This window comes from Colletotrichum jinshuiense, chromosome 2 (assembly GCF_051148585.1).
Source record: "Colletotrichum jinshuiense chromosome 2, complete sequence".
NCBI lineage: Eukaryota > Fungi > Ascomycota > Sordariomycetes > Glomerellales > Glomerellaceae > Colletotrichum > Colletotrichum jinshuiense.
In genome coordinates this window covers 3721028-3737997 of record NC_139309.1, presented here as the reverse complement: position 1 = coordinate 3737997, position 16970 = coordinate 3721028, and the positions used below count along the sequence as shown (strand labels likewise).

The following is a 16970-nucleotide window of genomic DNA, read 5'->3' as shown; positions in this document are numbered from 1 at the left end:
CCGAGGGCATTCAACGAAACCCAGCGCGAGTTGTCCATCTATTTGGGAATGATTGGCAAAAAGGTTTGACGGGACATCTCATGCGTCCCCCCCACTGTAGACGCAGCCACCGAGTCCGATTGTCTCACCTCTAATAAAGGGGCAAGGTACACCACTTCAAATACCTGCAGCCACGATGCTACTGACTTGCTGGAGAAACCGGCATGTGAAATGTAGTTCGAAAAAACAGACAATGCTGATACAAAGTACCAAAGCTTTGAGAATCACGAGGTATGGATCCGATAACATCGAGCCGGAAGGGGGCCAGAACAGGGACTGTGAGACGGAGCGAGATACATGCCCTTCTGCGAGCAATGAATTGAGGAAAGCGTACAGACCGGAAATATAAGTATGTTATCCTGTAATAGAAACAACAAGAGATATACACTCAGGCCGGCAACATTGGGCTTGTGGTCTTGCGGTCCCCAGGCTTCCCAATGGTAGAGTTGACAACTTTTGGTGTCCCTCTCCCCCGTCTTTCCAATTATATCTAATCAATTGTCATGAGTGAGCTTTGAGTTTGAACCTTTGACCCATGGATTGGAGGACCACTTTGCAGTGATTGGGCCGAAGAGCCCACCGACCACTGAGAGTGGAGAAGTGACAGTCATCCACATGAGGCGGGCATGCAAAGAAAACGCACTTCCCAGCGCGTAAAAGTCGAGCATGCTGCACATGCATGACCTCAGGTCGCTAGTCTTTGAAGATCGGCCATTTCCTGTGACAGGTCGCCAATGACGCGCTCCATGGATCATTGCCAGGATTTCGAGACGAGGCGAGTCATCTGACCGGCTGATTGGCCCGCGGTGGCTGCGCTAATGAGTAAGCAAGTATCATTTTTGTTTCCGTTTACCTACTTGTCCCAAAGGCGTCGGTTACATCATGGGAACTGGTTTTGCAAATTGAAGTTGTTGGTATTACAGCGTTCTGAAAGGGGAGACTTTTCAAAGAGGTAGCGGGCATTAATGAGCCCAAACACACTGTTCTAAAGTGGTCTATTGGTACAAATCGCAAATCGCCATTCCGTCTAATGCAGTCCTATCGTTACACGTCACATCATCTATGCGGTGGAGTCCTTGAGGTAGCTGAGGGCAAAAGTCAGTAATCGAGTCCAGCTGGGTTATTGAGAGTTAAGTGAACGTACGCAATAAGGTCCTTGCGGTCCTTCTCCTTCTTGAGACCACCGAAGGCCATCTTGGTGCCGGGGATGTACTTCTTGGGGTTCTCGAGGTAGGCGAACTGTTGAGGCTAGGTTAGCAAATCCAATTCAGCTCACATGAGAGTCGCGGGCGTTGCATACCAGGGTGTCGTCGTTCCACTCGATGCCCTTCTGCTTGTTGGCGTCGGTGTAGGCGTAGCCCTCGACGGAACCGGTCTTGCGGCCGAAGAGGCCGTGGAGCGCAGGGCCGATCTTGTTGCCGCCGTCCTTGTCGACGGTGTGGCACTGAGCGCAACGGGTCTTGAAGAGGTTGGCACCCTTCTTGATGTCACCTGAATTGTCGTGGTCAGTCACATGGCCTGATGCTGAATTGCTCCGCTGTGGTTGAGAGGCCCAAAGCCCGGGACGTTGTTTGTCGTGAGTCCGTTTGTCGCTTCTCAGTGAGTGGCCCTCGCCGACGCCAATTGGCTCGTTGAGCGCCTCCTTGTCTCTCTCATCTGCCCCTGTTTTTTTTTTCCTTCAAGCGAAATGCCGAAGAAAATGACGCATGACGTCGGAAAGAACCAGAAGGCGGTCGCAAACGACGAGGTAGTGGCATTGGGTCTTTTCGAAGCTGAATTGACCGGCGATGCGATTCCGAATCGTTTTGGGCTCAGAGAGAAGGATGTCGCGGCTCAATGGCTCGTCGGCGACTGAGGCTACCCGGGGGCTTTCGGGATTCGCCAACCACAGCGAAAAGGACAGGAGGACGCGCGAGTGAACTTACCACCAGCCATTTTGACGGATTAAAGGATAATTAAAAGAAGTTGAAAAGGGGTATCAGGTGAAGTTGCAAAAGAGAAGTGTCTTTTGCAGGTCGTCAAGAGGTCGTTGAGGTGTTGTAGATGGTTGAGTGTGGAATGGAGGGAAAAGAGAAAAGGGAAAAAACTTTTGAACAGGACCGGGCCAGGGAAAAAAGACCAGACGACATGGCCAGCGCTATCCGATTTTAATTATGACAACACCCGCCAGAAAGGTTCCTGGCGCGCCTGGCAAGCCTGGAATGAGCTCACTCCTCGGTCTTCCGCAGCGCACAAGCCACACGGTGTGGCGACGCGACCGCCAATCAGATATGCAGCATTGGTAAGACTGTCATGCATCCGGGGTCGCTTACCCGGGCGAAACCGGATACTAGCCCGGAAGAACGCTTTCTCCGCTGCGCCTCGGTGTTTTTGGCTGGTCAACGACTCGTTGGGGGCGGCGGGCCAGCGGGGACTTTGTCGGTGTGCCTACCACGAGCAATTTTTTTTCTTCTCGGTTCACTGGCACACCACTGGCAGAACCCGCCATCCCGTTTCCCGAGCTGCGACGGGGATCCCCAATGATCCCATAGTTTCCGTCCTCTCCCTCGGCGTCCATTTGTTGCAGAGCCCGAACGAGTCAAACTTGCAGATGAAATTGTGGAGGCCACTGGTTTGGTTTGGTAAAGGAGCTAGGGTGTCGCGTACCGTCTGGTACGTACAACCTACATTACACTACGTATCCATACAAGCGCCCATATGCGCACCGGGGGTAGTTCGGCGACAGTGCAGCTTACCACCACCCATCGTAGCTCCACCGCTTTCCGCAACAGAGAAATTCTTCTGGAGCTTCGATTTTTCCAGCCCCGACCGATCCTGCCGCTGCACCTGGTGATCCCGTCGATCCAGCCTAGAGCCTCAATGACGGCGTAAAACGCATGTTTTGTCCTAAAGCCTAAAACCCTGCCACCCAGGTGACCTACTTTTTTTCCCAGATCGGCAAACATCGGGAGCATTTAGACCATACTTGACGCCGCGCCTGTGTGGCGGACCACGACATCAATGACGACCTCGGCCTCGACCCTCCTCCCCAGGTTCCTCCTCCCAGCTCTTAGCCCCATGTGGCGTGCAGCAGCAACCTCGACCGGCCGTCCGGCAGCGGCGGCCTCCTCGGCTGCCCTCCGCCGCAATGCCGTGTGGACGATCCGGTATGCATCGTCCAAGTCGAACCCCGGCGCGGCCCAGAAGGGACCCCTCATCCTTGAGAAGCCGGCCAAGTTCAACCCCCCTTCCCACGGCTCGCGGCTGCCCAAGAGGAATGTCCCGAAGCACTACGGCGGCCAGCTCGGCGGCCAAGAGGTGCGCGCTCAGCGCACACGCGAGTACCCTGGCATGATGGCCGCCGAGGGCACATGGGCGCACTGGTTCTTTAACAACCGCAAGATTCACATCTTCATCTCTCTTGTAAGTGAAGACCTGGTGCTAATAGCCTTCGGGCCTGTGGAACTACTGTGGTTTTATCCGGTAGTAGAACTTTGCTAAGACGTCTGGGAATCAATAGGGAACCCTCACGACGCTGGCCATCACGTCGCTGATTCTAAACTTCAACCACACCTCCCCCTTCAAGCACCTCCTGCCCCCGGCATCCGAATTCTGGAGCAGCCCAATCGATTTCATTCGCACGTGGGTCCACGTCTTGCAGCTACATGAGCGCGACCGCAACGAGAAGGCCATCGCCATGCACTCGCGCCACACCGATGACGTCGCCAAGCGCCAATACTACCGCAAGGTCCACGGGTTGGACAAGGAGAACCCCATTGCCAACTTCCTCGGCATGAGGGAAGAGTCGGAAGAGGAAAAGGCGGCTGCTGCTGCCGCCATTGAAGCTTCGCCTGTGGCTGGAAACGCCGAGGCGCTCGCCCCTGCGGAGAGCGAGGAGAAGAAGAAGAAGTGGTTTGGCATCTTCTAGAGAGGAACACCAAACCCCTGTGTAATATGCGACAGGGTGAGACCTTATTTTTGTAATATACCCTCACCAAAACCATGTACAACATGACATCTCAAACCTGAACCACCAATTGGTATCATGACTTTTGTCTCTTTTCCCCTTGCCTTCCTGATGTGCCGCAAGCGTAAAACCAAACCCAATCATCCGAGATGCCTCCAAGCTAGTCCAGCTCCACCCCAGCAATAGCCTCCAGCACCTCGTCCGCGATGCCTCCCTTCTCCAGCACCTTGGAGATCATGCCCTCGAGCACGTGCAGCTTGGTGCCTCCTAAAGGCGGCTTCCAAACGCCTTCCGTCGCCTGTCCCTCCGCAGCCGGATGAACCGGCGGCTGCTTCGACGGGGTACCGGCGAGACCCGTGGCTGGGTTTACCGCGTTCGGCACACCTGGCGCCGTCAACCGGGATGGGGGATCTACCGTCCGGACGGCGAGCAGCTTCAACTCACGACTCGGGCCGTCCACATCCATACCACCGGCCGAGGCCACCGTTCTCTCCTCGGCGACCGACACTGCCAACGCCGACTCCGCGACCGCAAGCTCCTCGCGCGCGGGGTCGAAGATGATGTTGCCGCCCACGGCGATGACGAGCAGTGTGATGGGAGGCCGTGAGCCGGAGACCGGGGCGCTGCCGTCGCGGGGGTACAGGAACTTCGAGGCCTCCCAGTCGTCGTCGAACATGGGGTCCTCGTCGCCCTCCGACTTGAGGCGCGGGAGGCGGGTCGCGAGGAGCGCGAGGTGGGTTGTGAGCGAGAGGAGAGGGAGGGGGTAGGAAAGAGGCGGGGAGATGAGGAGGATCTGTGAGGCAGTTACGTTAGGCATTGTCTTCTTTGCGGTGGGATAGGTGTCAACACGGCGAAACATACGTCTAGGTAGAGCTTCCAGTGAAACCGGTTGTTAATCCGCAACTTTTTGGCAAACTCGCCGTCGGCAAGCAGCGCTTCGCTCAGCATGTTCGCCAGAAACACGGTAGCGGCGTCGTCGTCTCTGGATCCGGGGATCTCGACCGTCATCTCGAGCCAGTCATTGCTGCCCTTCGCCTCGCTGGCCTCCTTCTCCGCGTCGCCTTTCCGCTTTTGTGTCGCTTCTTCTTCGTCGTCGGCGCCGCCGGCGAACGGGTTGAGTGTCTTCTCGATCTCTGCCTTGACGCCGACGATGGCTTCGGTGCCGTCAGAGAAGCACACGCGCGCGCTGCCGTTGGTTCCCGGGAGGATGCCCGTCTCGGCGGTGAGGGGTCGGAACTGGTTCGCCTTGCGGCCGTCCGGGCGGATGGGCGGCGTGAGGGAGAGGGAGGAGTGGAGGTAGGCGAGCTCTGCCGGGGAGAGCAGAACCTGCTGTGCGGACGCCATTGCTTTCGCTCTCTATCTCGTGTGCTGATTTTTTTCTTCTTCTCTTCTTTCTCTCTCGTGGATTTATCGCACAGCCTTGCGATTCTTGTTTCTTTCGGGAGAGCTTCAGCAGCTCGGCGATTCGTCAATTTCTCGCGGGTTGGGAAGCTCGGGGTTTTTTTTGGGCGGGCTGTCGTCGCAAAAAGTTGCTTGGGTTGAATTTCACCCGAGCAAAAGGTCATGGTAGCAGGGGTTTTTTGATGGTGGGGTCCGCGGGGTGTGGGGCCGGCCGGCGCGAGCTGTCCGGATCGGTATCTGTGGCGTTGCGTGTGGCTTGATCGATACTTCTACGGGATGTCCCTACCGGTCAACACACGTACCTATCTTTACTCTTCTTCGTAACCATTAGTCTTGCGTTTGAATTTGCGTTTGCGAAGTGCCCGGGTACGTCAGACTTGGACTACAGCGGTTTGGGTATCGGTTGGAGGAAGGACTAAACAGGGACGAAGCTATTGACGTCTATACTGACTAGAGATGTTTAACCTTCCATGATACAACTCACTCTTGCGGATTTCTTCTTCATCATTCTTCTCATTGTATTGTTACACTGACCATGGTCTCCTATTCTTACACCCATATTTTCTTTTCTGGGGCCATGTGAGGAAATGCCTGGATACCGGCAAGCAGATTAGGTTCTTTACTCAAGTCTAACAGATGAATATGTTGCAATATTATGTGATAGCCAGTTCTCTTAAGCATCTAGATGGCCCAAATTCATCTACTGCGACAATGGGTCGCATTTCTAAAACGCTGTGTCTACCAATGTCACATACTTTTATGGAACACAACCCATACACAGACCAGCGTCCCATCCGCGATCAACTATAACGAGTCGAGCACATGGCTAGTATTTCCAAGAAACAGCTGATGAAGTTTACAAGAACTCGGCCATCGGAGACCGGAGAAGATGGTGCTATGAGGTGTCGGCCATCGCCCAACAATGGAACTCCCATTCTGTGGAATCTACCATGACACCACCATCTGAGACCATGCTAAGGTTTGATACACAATTTCGGGAGAGGCTGGCAAGAATGGTCTGATACTTACGGAGGAATATTTCACACCGGACACTTTTGTGTGATCAGGCAAAAGAGGTTGCAGACCTTCATTTTGGCTAGACTGTCCAGGTGAAACACATCCATCAAGCCTCGAATGGGGAGTGGAGAGTATTGGGTTGTCCGAGAGATTTGAAGCAAGTCAAGAAGGTATTACCAAGCTACATAGAAACCATTGGAGAGTCTCGGGGTCTGTTGTTTTTGTTGTAGTTACTACACCAGGCCGATGTTGACTATGCGTCGGGAAACAGACTCGCTAGGTACTCCATTACGTTTACCCCTCAGAGATAGTAATTCCAGCTAAACATCCAAGAATGCGAGTTCATGAATCAAATATACGCAACCGTTTTCCGTGTATGTGAGCGTATAATCGCAGCTTTATGTTAGAAGAAAGACATGTTTAGTATCTGCAAAGTTCCAAGCTCAGAACTACCCCACCATGACTTATAGTCCTAAATAGATCTCTAGATTATCTGGCTTTCCAACCCCAGAACCCGAGTATCTTGCGTATTTCCTTCAACCATATTAATCCTTAGCTAAGGTACTGAGCGGAAATTGTCGGAATGAGAAGCCCCTCAAACGTGGTGCTATCGATGCGGACTCGAGCCAGTGTCATCAGTGTAATACCGATGGCGCTGAAGTCCCTGGTTTTCAAACGTTAAATGATATTCGTACATTATAGTAGCTTATGTTTGAGGTACCCACTCCTCTAAACTTCAACAACCAGTATGCAGATTTTGATCGTCCATTGAACTAATCATAGTAGAACAGATCTTCCATAAATATACGTTTACCATACTTCATATATTGGTCATGGAAAAGTTGACGTTAATTGTGACCGATGTTATTGACTTACGCCGCCTGTGTGCCATGTTGGAATATCACTCGATCCGCCATATGAAGTCAAGCCTCTTCAGCCATCGTCAGGCAGCGAATTGTACGAATCCCACGGGAGCACAGTGGAGCTGGGGTGGTGAGTGTTGTTTTCTTGGCTGCAGAGCATTGAAGATGTGGTCTAAATAACTTCTGACGTTAATGACAGGAAACTTGCAGCATTTCAACTCGTTTCCATCGCTCTAACTTGGCTTCATGGTAGAAACAAGTGCAGGACATGAGCTCGCGGAAACACTTTCACGAGATCATCTTGCCTGCCGTTGTGGTCCGGGACACTATGACCGCGGTTACCACATACATCCTCTCACCCTTCTGTTGGTCGCCAATCTCCTCGACCAAAGGCCAAAACAAAATCTGTATAGTTTTCGTCGTCGTCTTCGAGTTGACTGCCCCGCCCCGGTTTGCGCGAGACACTGGTATTGAGGATATCTACGACAACACATTTCCAGCTAGATAGCTCGAGATACTTATCAACGAGGAGATTGCATGCGTAGTGACTCACCAGAGAAAAAATGGCGCTGTGTTGGCCGAACAAGTTTTACTTGACAGCGGGACTCGCCGAAGCCAAACGGTCCATGTCTCAGATATCATACTCACTCTGCCCATCTCATAAATGCCAGGTCAAGAAGACATGCCACGCCTTGTCCAATAAAAATGCTTTGACCAAATATGAATAACGGGCCCTTAGGACAAGCGACAGTTCGGATCGAATCATAAAGTGTAGAGCAAACCTCAAAACTCGCGGCTAGACATGCCGACCGACCGACACAGGCGGTAGGAACAAGTGAAAAGAACCGCAGTTGTTTAGGATATTTTCGGACACAGCTCAGTTCGCGGTTTGTCGAACTTGTACATATAAAGAAAGAGCGGCAATGGTTCCAGTGGGCAGGGAACCCAGGAAACCAAACTCTTAACAAACGGTGATTTGGACCTGGCACTCTGCCGGACTCTCACATCTCGCGTGGTTGGATTCAAGCCTGATTTGAACAACAGCAAACTCCCAGGGGCCAGTGGTTCCTTACTATCAGAAGCATTTGTGGCTTTGCTTTATTCAGCTGGGCCACACCGTCTGCGTTGGGTTGGCAATGGCATTGCCATTCGGGCGAGCTAGATGTCGAAGAAGCGTTGGCGTATCCACGATATAAACTGTGCGGTTGGAAAAGGAATCGTTATGCAACGGTAGATAACCCCATTATTTGAGGGTTCTTTATTTCATTTTTAAAATCGTAGCTGTAGGATACGGTTACCAACCAATACACCGAGTCACCAGTCTTCTCAATTCAATCTCGGATGTCTATTTTGATCCTACCCTGCCCCGTGTTTGGCAGCTGGGATGATGATGAGCGGGCATTGATTTTACAAGCAACTTTGTTCGAGACGACCCTATCATCACCGGATGACATCCTGTTATGAAGGGGACTGACTACATGGGAGGACGGAGGGTGCCATCAGCAGCAGACTTTCATTCATTTCAAAGACACTGATCAAACGCGGACATATATGGCAATCCCTAGCGGTTAGTTACTCTAAACACCTGCTGGCCTTTCCTGATGCTGCCGAGGTTGTCGACAAGGCACGATAGGCGGAAGGCCGTTATGAACACGACCATCGAGAGAGAGCCTCAATGACGTCCAAGGTAAGAACGTTGTCCATCTTTTAACCACGCGGGGTTTCCTCGTCTCCTTCTTTCCATTGGGTACCTGTTTCCTTTGCGAGACATACTACAGGATAACATTCGGCCACACTTGCTCTATTTCAGCTTGTACATGTTCTGCTTTACAAGTTATATTTATGATTTAGGTGTATCGACTTTCACAAACACTCCGGGTTTTGTTCAACGGCCAATTTTGCACTCTTCCACCTAGAGCACCTCGACTATCAGTCTAGTAAGCCATTGCTTATGGAAGGCAGGGCTGTCAATACGTTTCACATGGAGACATTACTCGTCAGTCAACCATTGTCGGACCAAATCGCTCGCACAGTACCGCTAGTCCTCGCCCTCTCAATGTTTACAGTCGGACAAGAAACTAAGTGAAAGGGGACTTCTCGCAGCTCCGGGGTACAATAATTCTATAACTCGTACTCTTGACCTTGGAGAGGCACCTTGGTCTCAACCATTCGTCACCTGAACGTTGGTCTCTAATCTCCTCGTCCGGGACTCGCGAAGGCCCCCTCGGCCTCTCCCCAGTGCAACAGCACAACAGTCATTTCCTATAAGAAGAAAGTAAGGTAACAAGCCATTCAACAAGCACTGTTACGCGCCCAACGCATAAAACATTTGCCCTTACGTGATGATGTTTGCTAAGACCTGCACCACAACCCTCACGGACCTCTAACACGTCGTTATTTGCTATTGGGTTTTAGGCAAACCGTCACCCCCTACGTCCGTGAACGGAGCGGCTTACTACAACGCCGAAGCAACCCTCCCGGTCAGTGGGCTCACCGGCGCCGGGTTGCGGTCGGGTCACGGCCCGGCTGTGGGGCTTGTTTCAACGGCCCTCCCACGACACCCCGAGCCCGGCAGTATGACAACATCGTCCCAAGATCCTGCAGACCGGAAACTTTGTCCGGACGGATCAAACGGATCGTGTTCGCACGGCACAGACCGCCCGCGCTCGCCCCTTTCTCGGCCTCACGTCGCTCGACCGGCCCGCCCAGCTTCGTCTCGCACTCTAACCCGCCAGGACCCCTCCCCCCCCGACCGAAACCGCCCGGCCGATGCACCGTGCCCACCCCCTATCCCTCCGAACTTTACGGACGGCGGCGCGTTCCGCTGCGAAGGATAAACCGAGAAGCTCAAGCCTCCACCCTGCTTCCTGAAACGAGCCCTATGCACCCGGGAAGACGAAAAGTTACGACGGCAGAGTTTTCAACCACTTAGCTCCCGCGGACGGGCTGTTGGGAGGGAGAAAAGTCCGTGTCATCTGATGACAACAGGCCATCCAAGTTTTTTTTTCATTTTATTTAATTTTTCACATTGTGCACTTTATCTGAGTGTTTTAACTTTGAGAGGCTTTAATTAGCACAATATTACTTCTGCTGTAACCTTTTGGGCGAAGAGCATCCCTAACCTGGCACTCACAGAGGCGACCCTCGAACGGCCAGGGGGGGCCCAAGGCTCCCAATCGAGCTCTTGATTCCCAAACGAGGTTGCAGATACGGGCCGTGGCCGTGACCGGTGTGTTGCATTGGACGCGCGGGACGAGAAAAACTTATCACACACACGGCGGCCAAGGGGATCAAACGCAATGCCGACATTTACGCGGTTGTCAACTTTGCTATTGCGACATGCCATCGAAGAAGCGAACAAAAAAAACCTTGAATGTTCCATCTTCGTCCAGATTCAAGGGTCTAAGCCGCTGATCGACGGGCATTGCTTTTGTCGAAGAGGGAAAAAACAAACAGGGGGATCGCCAGCACTGCACGATTAACTTTTCCACGGCACTGCCCGAAAGCACTGGGAGAAGGCGCATCCATTGTTCTGCAGCGACAAAGTACTCATTGCCGTAGCATTGGGGGCGACGGAGAGGTGTTTGAAAAAAAAAAAAAGGTCTCTCGATTCAAATTATCTTCATAGTAGTATGGATAGTGTTGTAGTGTAGATGAGGATGTCCGCAGGGTTGCATTGCATGCGTTCCCGAACAGACATTACCGTACAAGGCACTCATCCCGCCCGCTCATATCCGTTGCCACCCACATCACGACGAAAACCTGCTCGGTGGTGGTATTCGGCCTCGGTGATCTGCAACCTACGCAGCAGAAAAACCACACACAACCCACTCCAGCACCCCCCTGCCGTCCGCCGCGCTCATCCCCCAGACGGCCAGCGCCGTGAATCGAAGCGAGCGATTGTCCGGTCCGTCGATCAATCGTAGAAAGACCCAGCGCCACAAAAAATCGCGCTGGGCGATTGTGTGTGTGTGTGTGTGTGTGTGTGTGGGAGCGTCCCCAGCCCGCCCCCGGTCCCGCAGCCGCCCGCAAAACAGACTTTGGCTTTTGCTGGCTGCTGGCCACTGGCCCGAGTCGGGCAACGATGTGCGAGCCTCTCCGTGCCGCCGGGTGCGCCGAGTTGTCGATAGACAAAGGCAACGGCCGCTGAAGGATTCCCCAGCAGACCTAGCCGGGGGCTTCCAAAGATAGAGTTGGCCGTAGTCGTCGGTTGGTCGGGTAGCCAACAAAACCTGCAACTTTGTCACAAGCCTGGCCCGCCCACTACACACACGTGTAAATGATGGTAAATGACCTGGGATGCGAACCCTTGATCCAAGGTGTTTTGGGCAGAGATATGATGACGCGCTGGGCGTCTGTCGCGCAAGCGCGCAAACGAGAAGGAGAGAGAGACCTCGCTCGCTGCATCGCGATGGCCCCCGTCATCGAGATGGGCCTCCCCATATTAGCCCTGAGTCAGTCTGACGACGAGGTTGAAAATGAGGCCGAAAATAATTCCCTCCCCCTTGATCGCGGGATCGTCGACTGCGGTGATCGAAAGGGAGAACAACACCCATTCGATCGAGAGGAGGGGAGGAAAAAAAAAAAAAAAGAGAACCCCCCCCCAACCCCAATGTTTAAAGTTTCTTCTTCGCGCATGTGGCCGGCGAAGATCTCTACGCTACCTCCTTGGGCAGCACCGCCGCTGACGATGTCGTTCTCTGACAAGTCTAAACAGAGTCCGGTGGCCGCACCAGGGGTGCGGACGACCGCTCGGCGGCGCGGGCGGGGAGACAAGGTGTGGCCGATCCCGATCTGTAAGAGAAAAAATCGAACCCATGAGCGACCGCCCACGCTATGCGAGCAAACGTCGGCGCCGGCGCCGTGCTAAGCAGAGCGAGCCCAGCGACAGGTCATCCGGCCCAACTCTCCAGCGCTAACTTGATCGTTTCGCTTTTTCCTCAATGCTCGTGTTTGTTTTGAGGCCCAGCTCGGCGCCTAAGAAATCCTGGGGAGAGCTAGCGATGCCAGAATACGTAGTGCCAAACATGCCACCATGCAAAACCGAGTGGATTGAAGCTTCGCCGACCAAGTTTCTTGTTTAGTGGATGGACCAAGGATGAAGGGCCAAGGATGATTGATTCTACCATAGTACATCACGTAGCGTGGACTAAAAACTCGTGCAATGCACAAAAAGGAAAGCGTGAGGAGGATAAAAAAAAAGGATAAAGGGTGTGTCTCTATTGAGAATGGGGTTCCCAGCATTTCCCTGTTTTGCGAGCGTGGGCCCGGCACTAGATGCACGCCTGCGACTACGTCCACTCCACGGAGCGCAGCGGCGGCCGAGGAGGTTGGGTTCAGGCCGCTGCGGCTTCCCACTCGCCGGTGCTCGCCGGCTCTCCCCGGCCTGTGACGGCGATCCAGGACAACGCATCACGGGAGTCTCCTCCCCCCTCGCCATCCCCACTTGCGCTCGCTCGGCAAGAGAAAGCGTGGAATAATGGAGAACTGAGACGACCGAGAATCACGAGACAGAAGGGGGGAGGGGCAGAGGGGCGGCCCATCCTTTGCAGGCAAGCAAGCAAAGAAAATAATACCCAGAAAAATCCACATAATTGCCAAACTTGTTTCTGGTGGACGGGCGGACGTGACTGTTCCCCAGTTGTGCCCCAGCCCTGTGAAGCATCTAGACTCTCCCATCGACCGCCGCCGACCTTGCGTAAGCAAGCCCTCCGTCGTCTCGCGGCCGCTGGTTAGGACACTAGCACAGCATGGATAGTGCCGTACCCACGTTTTCGTTCAGTGTCGTTCTCCCATAAAGAGAAAAAAAGTCTAGACCTTTTTCGTTTCCACAGAAGAAGCTTGCCCTCCGACATAGGATCCGCAGGCAGGAACGGTGACGCAGCAGAGACCCAGAAGCACAACAAGGCCGATCGCGATGGGCGCAGTGGTATTGCACACAGCGAGCGCAGCTGGAACCGTCGTCCCGGTTTGCATTGTACAGGATGGAGCCTCGCTTAGGAGCCAGGAACAACACAGTGGTTGACTGGTTTATGCCATGACTGGAACGACGACGATAGTGGCCCACGTCTCTCTGCGTCCCTCGCACCCCGTCGCACCCGAATGTGCCGTAAGGAGCCCGCCCACCTCTGCTCCCACCCCCATCCAGGTACGCACTAATTACGGACAATTGGCTCTTGGCCGCCCTAGTGTGCCATTGTGTCTTTGATGGAAACGATGACAACAGAAACATGCACTCCGCATTGTAATGTTTCAACCACTTGTGCAGAGCCCACCGAGGCCCAGACAGAATACACACTGAACACGCACACGCACACAGAGCGAACGAGACTTGCCCACTAGAAGAATTGCACTCCCCCCCCCTCTCCACATATCGTATGTTCGCAACAGACCCGTCGTCGCACGCAAGAAACCGCTGGTAACCGATTACCAAACAATTACAGCACCACGGGGAGCACCGGACGGTGAAACAAGAGGTCTCGGCCGTTGAACAAAACTTGTGCGGTCGAACCGTGAACAACGAAAAAAAACGGACCCTTGATTCAGGATCAGAGTCATCCAAGATCATTCCCGCCGAGAGACTCTTTTTAATGTTTTTATTTTATGTTTATTTTATTTTATTTCCCACCCATTCTACTCACTCCCCCCCCATGTCTCTCTCTTTTTTTTTTCTTCCCACCCTCGGAGGATGCATAACGATGTAGATTGCAAAACTGCCGGCATCGACCATCTTTCTTGGTTCATGCCTCCGGGAGCAAGGGGAGAGAGGAAGGGGAAAAACCAGGAAAAACAAGGCACAAGGCAAGGAAGAAAAGGAAGCCCGGGAAGATTGCACAGCCTTCCATTGAGACAATGACAGACCCTTGACGGGTCATTGATGGGAGAAGGACGGGAAACATTCGAGACATCCGGATGGAGGACGATGAGTCAACTCTCAAACCAGAGACTTCCCACCGAAAAAAAGCTGCTGCCAAGCACGCAAGGCACATAGTCCCAATGCCACGGGGAACGCTAACCGGGAGGGGCCCGAGAGGAAGGGTGGGGCCCGCCGTCCCGAAATAAAATAAAAATCTGGAAAACACGAGGTGGTGAAAGTACCTCTTGTGCACGAAAAGTTGGAGAAGGAACCTGGACAAGCCAAATGGAGGCCCAGAGTCAAGGAGCCGAGTAGCGTCGGGATTAGGAACGAAAGGAGAAAATAAAAAAGGACAAGAAAAGTGGAATGAAAACTGGAATTGGAAAAAGTCACACGAAAGGAATGGGGGTGAATAAGCCGAAAGAGTACGGATATGCAAAAAAAAAAAAAAAAAAAAGTCAAGCTCACTCAGCCCATCAAACGCTGAAAAGTGCCCGAAGGGGACGAAGGAGGGGGACGGGCCCAGCGTCGCGGCATCCCGCGTTGACAGCTCCGGGAACCCTGTCTCCAATCTGCCTATCCGCCCCTCCCTTAGCTTTTTTTTGACCGCATTAGTTCGGACATTTTTGTCTTGCATTTTGTGAACGACGGTGCCCGTCATCGAAATGCAAGAAACACAAAAACCACACAAAAAGCAGATAAAAAAAGAACCGACCAACCAGGGGACTATGCTATGTATGCACATGGAACCTTCTGCCGGCAATTGTGCTGCAGAGCCTCCTTGCCGAGGGGGAGGGGGAGGCGTGTGAGAATGGGGCGAGTGAGATTTCCTGGCCCCTTCCAACCTCCAATTGACGTTTTGAGGTGCAGCTTTTCAGCTCCTCACACGAGCATCTCAGCCAGTGTGTTGAAGCTGCCCTGTTTTCATACTCGCCTTTGGTTTGCTTGGTTTTTTGTGTTGTTGTGCTGATTGCGACGCACACCCATCGACAGCCCCTTGATCGTAGAATTCCTCCCACGGCCAAGGCGTGGATGGAAGCTTGGCGCCTCCCCCACGCCACGGGGGGGTTTTTCATATGTCTCGATCCAGCTGCGAATGCCCCCGCCCTCCCCGTGTGAGAGGCACATTTCCAATTCCTCTTCTGCGCTGCTTATGTGTCTCTCGCTTTCAAGCCATCATCAGTCCGCAAACCGCCCTGCCGGAACCCCCTCCCCCCCTCCCCCTCCACCCATTCTCAGACTCTTGATCCGTCTCCATGTCTCGCTCAGTCAGCCTTGCTGCTGCTGATAACACATCCACGGGTGTCCCCCCAAAAAGAGAGAAAAAAATTCCAAATGGGCGTGTCCCATGGTTCGCAACGCAACGGGAGAGGGGAGCCCGCGTAACACCGACCACACCAATCTCTTGTTGAAATGAGGAAAGTAACCTCAAACTGGGTGCAATTTTGTCTCACAAGAGAAAAAGGGACTTGACGCAGAACCTTGGCCCGTTATTTGTCCCCCCCCCGGTACCCAAGATCATGTTGCACGGCATACATACGTCGCACGAGCGAGTTATGCCTCAGGTCCCCACCCCTTCAGAAATGCCCCCTTCCATTCATCCATTCGGCAGTTTTTATTTCCATTTCACGAGCGGACGTAATCCTCCTTGTTGAAACCTTTTGAGGTTTTGACCCTTGGGTGAGGGAAGAAAAAAACAATCCACCCTCAGGCAGCATCAGGCTGAGTGAGGCAGACAGGTACGAAGGTACGAAGGTACGTCCACGGCTCAGCTCCCAGGTACGGCACTTTTCCTGCCCTTCAACAACCCCCCTACCCCTGCCCTGCCCTGCCCTACCTTGCCTGCCCTGCCTGCCCTGCCGCACCGGAAGGACACCCCATCCCATCCTTACCCCCATGCCTTCCGGGAGATCTTCCCCGTGATCCACCCACGCCAGCGCAGAGGCGACCGGGACATCCCGCCGGGCCAACAATTCGCAGAGCCCGGGTCGTGCCATGCTACACCACGCTGTACTGTCACGACTGTACCGCACCACAGTATACCACCACCACTACCACTACCCCCTCTCTCCACATACGAAAAAAACATCGAAAGATGAGAAAGGCTCATGATGGGGCGTGCCGTGACGAGAGTTAGGATCCTGCACTAGATGCTGCCGGTACACTTGCATTTGCACTTGCGCTTCTTGCACTTTTTTTTTATAGAACCATTACCAATAGTTATGTATCCTTTGGCGGAAGATCACCAATGCCCAGGCGATGCAAAGCAAGGCGAGGCAAAGAAAGGCAAGGCATCCGCAATGGCATGTTTCGGGCATCTACATCACTAGTCCCCCTCGGCCGGCTTCTTTCGAGCGGCGTGTCTCTTTCGCGGTAATTTTCTTGCGTCTGTATGTCTCGTCTGCCCTACAACTCAGGGAACGGGAAACCCGATTCTAAACCCTCATCGACACGAGGGTGTGTGTACCTCGACTCGAGCCCGCCAAACCCGCAGAGATGGCATGTTCCCGAGAAACCCTCGCCCAAGCCACGGCGCGCGGTACACGCAAGCAAACGCAGCGCGGGCACATTTTCTCCCATCCCTCGCCTCCCCCATCTTTCGGGATGCCGCCCCCTCTGGAATGGAATGCGCCGGGCGCCCCCCCAACCCATCGTCGGGCCATGCCTCGTCTCAAAGCACCACGGGTGTTGCTAGCCCGCAGCTGCGCTAGAAGCCCTCGCCGGCTTAGCTTCCAGGTCTGCCGCAGCCGGCCCGCAACGCTGATGTGGCCCTGCCCGACACGGCGGGATCAGGCCATACACGGACGCCTCACGGGCGGCCCACCCTTCCTCCCCAAGCAAGTCTCAC

General features: G+C 53.7%; 3 protein-coding genes across 3 annotated transcripts; 1 reads left to right on the top strand and 2 right to left on the bottom strand.

Annotated features, from left to right (window-relative positions):
• Positions 1–1099: 1099 nt before the first annotated feature.
• Positions 1100–1974, bottom strand: EsH8_II_000971 (cytochrome c549; the record flags this gene model as incomplete). The annotated part of the gene is made up of 4 exons (XM_083264269.1): positions 1100–1124; positions 1184–1278; positions 1340–1530; positions 1965–1974. The coding sequence occupies 4 exons, from the start codon at positions 1972–1974 to the stop codon at positions 1100–1102; spliced, it is 321 nt and encodes a 106-aa protein (XP_083121591.1).
• A 1065-nt stretch (positions 1975–3039) lies between these two features.
• Positions 3040–3946, top strand: EsH8_II_000970 (uncharacterized protein; the record flags this gene model as incomplete). Its single annotated transcript, XM_083264268.1, has 2 exons — positions 3040–3441; positions 3539–3946. The coding sequence occupies 2 exons, from the start codon at positions 3040–3042 to the stop codon at positions 3944–3946; spliced, it is 810 nt and encodes a 269-aa protein (XP_083121590.1).
• Positions 3947–4145: 199 nt separating this feature from the next.
• On the bottom strand, positions 4146–5329 carry EsH8_II_000969 (exosome non-catalytic core subunit RRP42; the record flags this gene model as incomplete). Its single annotated transcript, XM_083264267.1, has 2 exons — positions 4146–4778; positions 4847–5329. 2 exons carry the CDS (start codon positions 5327–5329, stop codon positions 4146–4148), a joined length of 1116 nt encoding a protein of 371 aa, XP_083121589.1.
• Positions 5330–16970: the final 11641 nt, after the last annotated feature.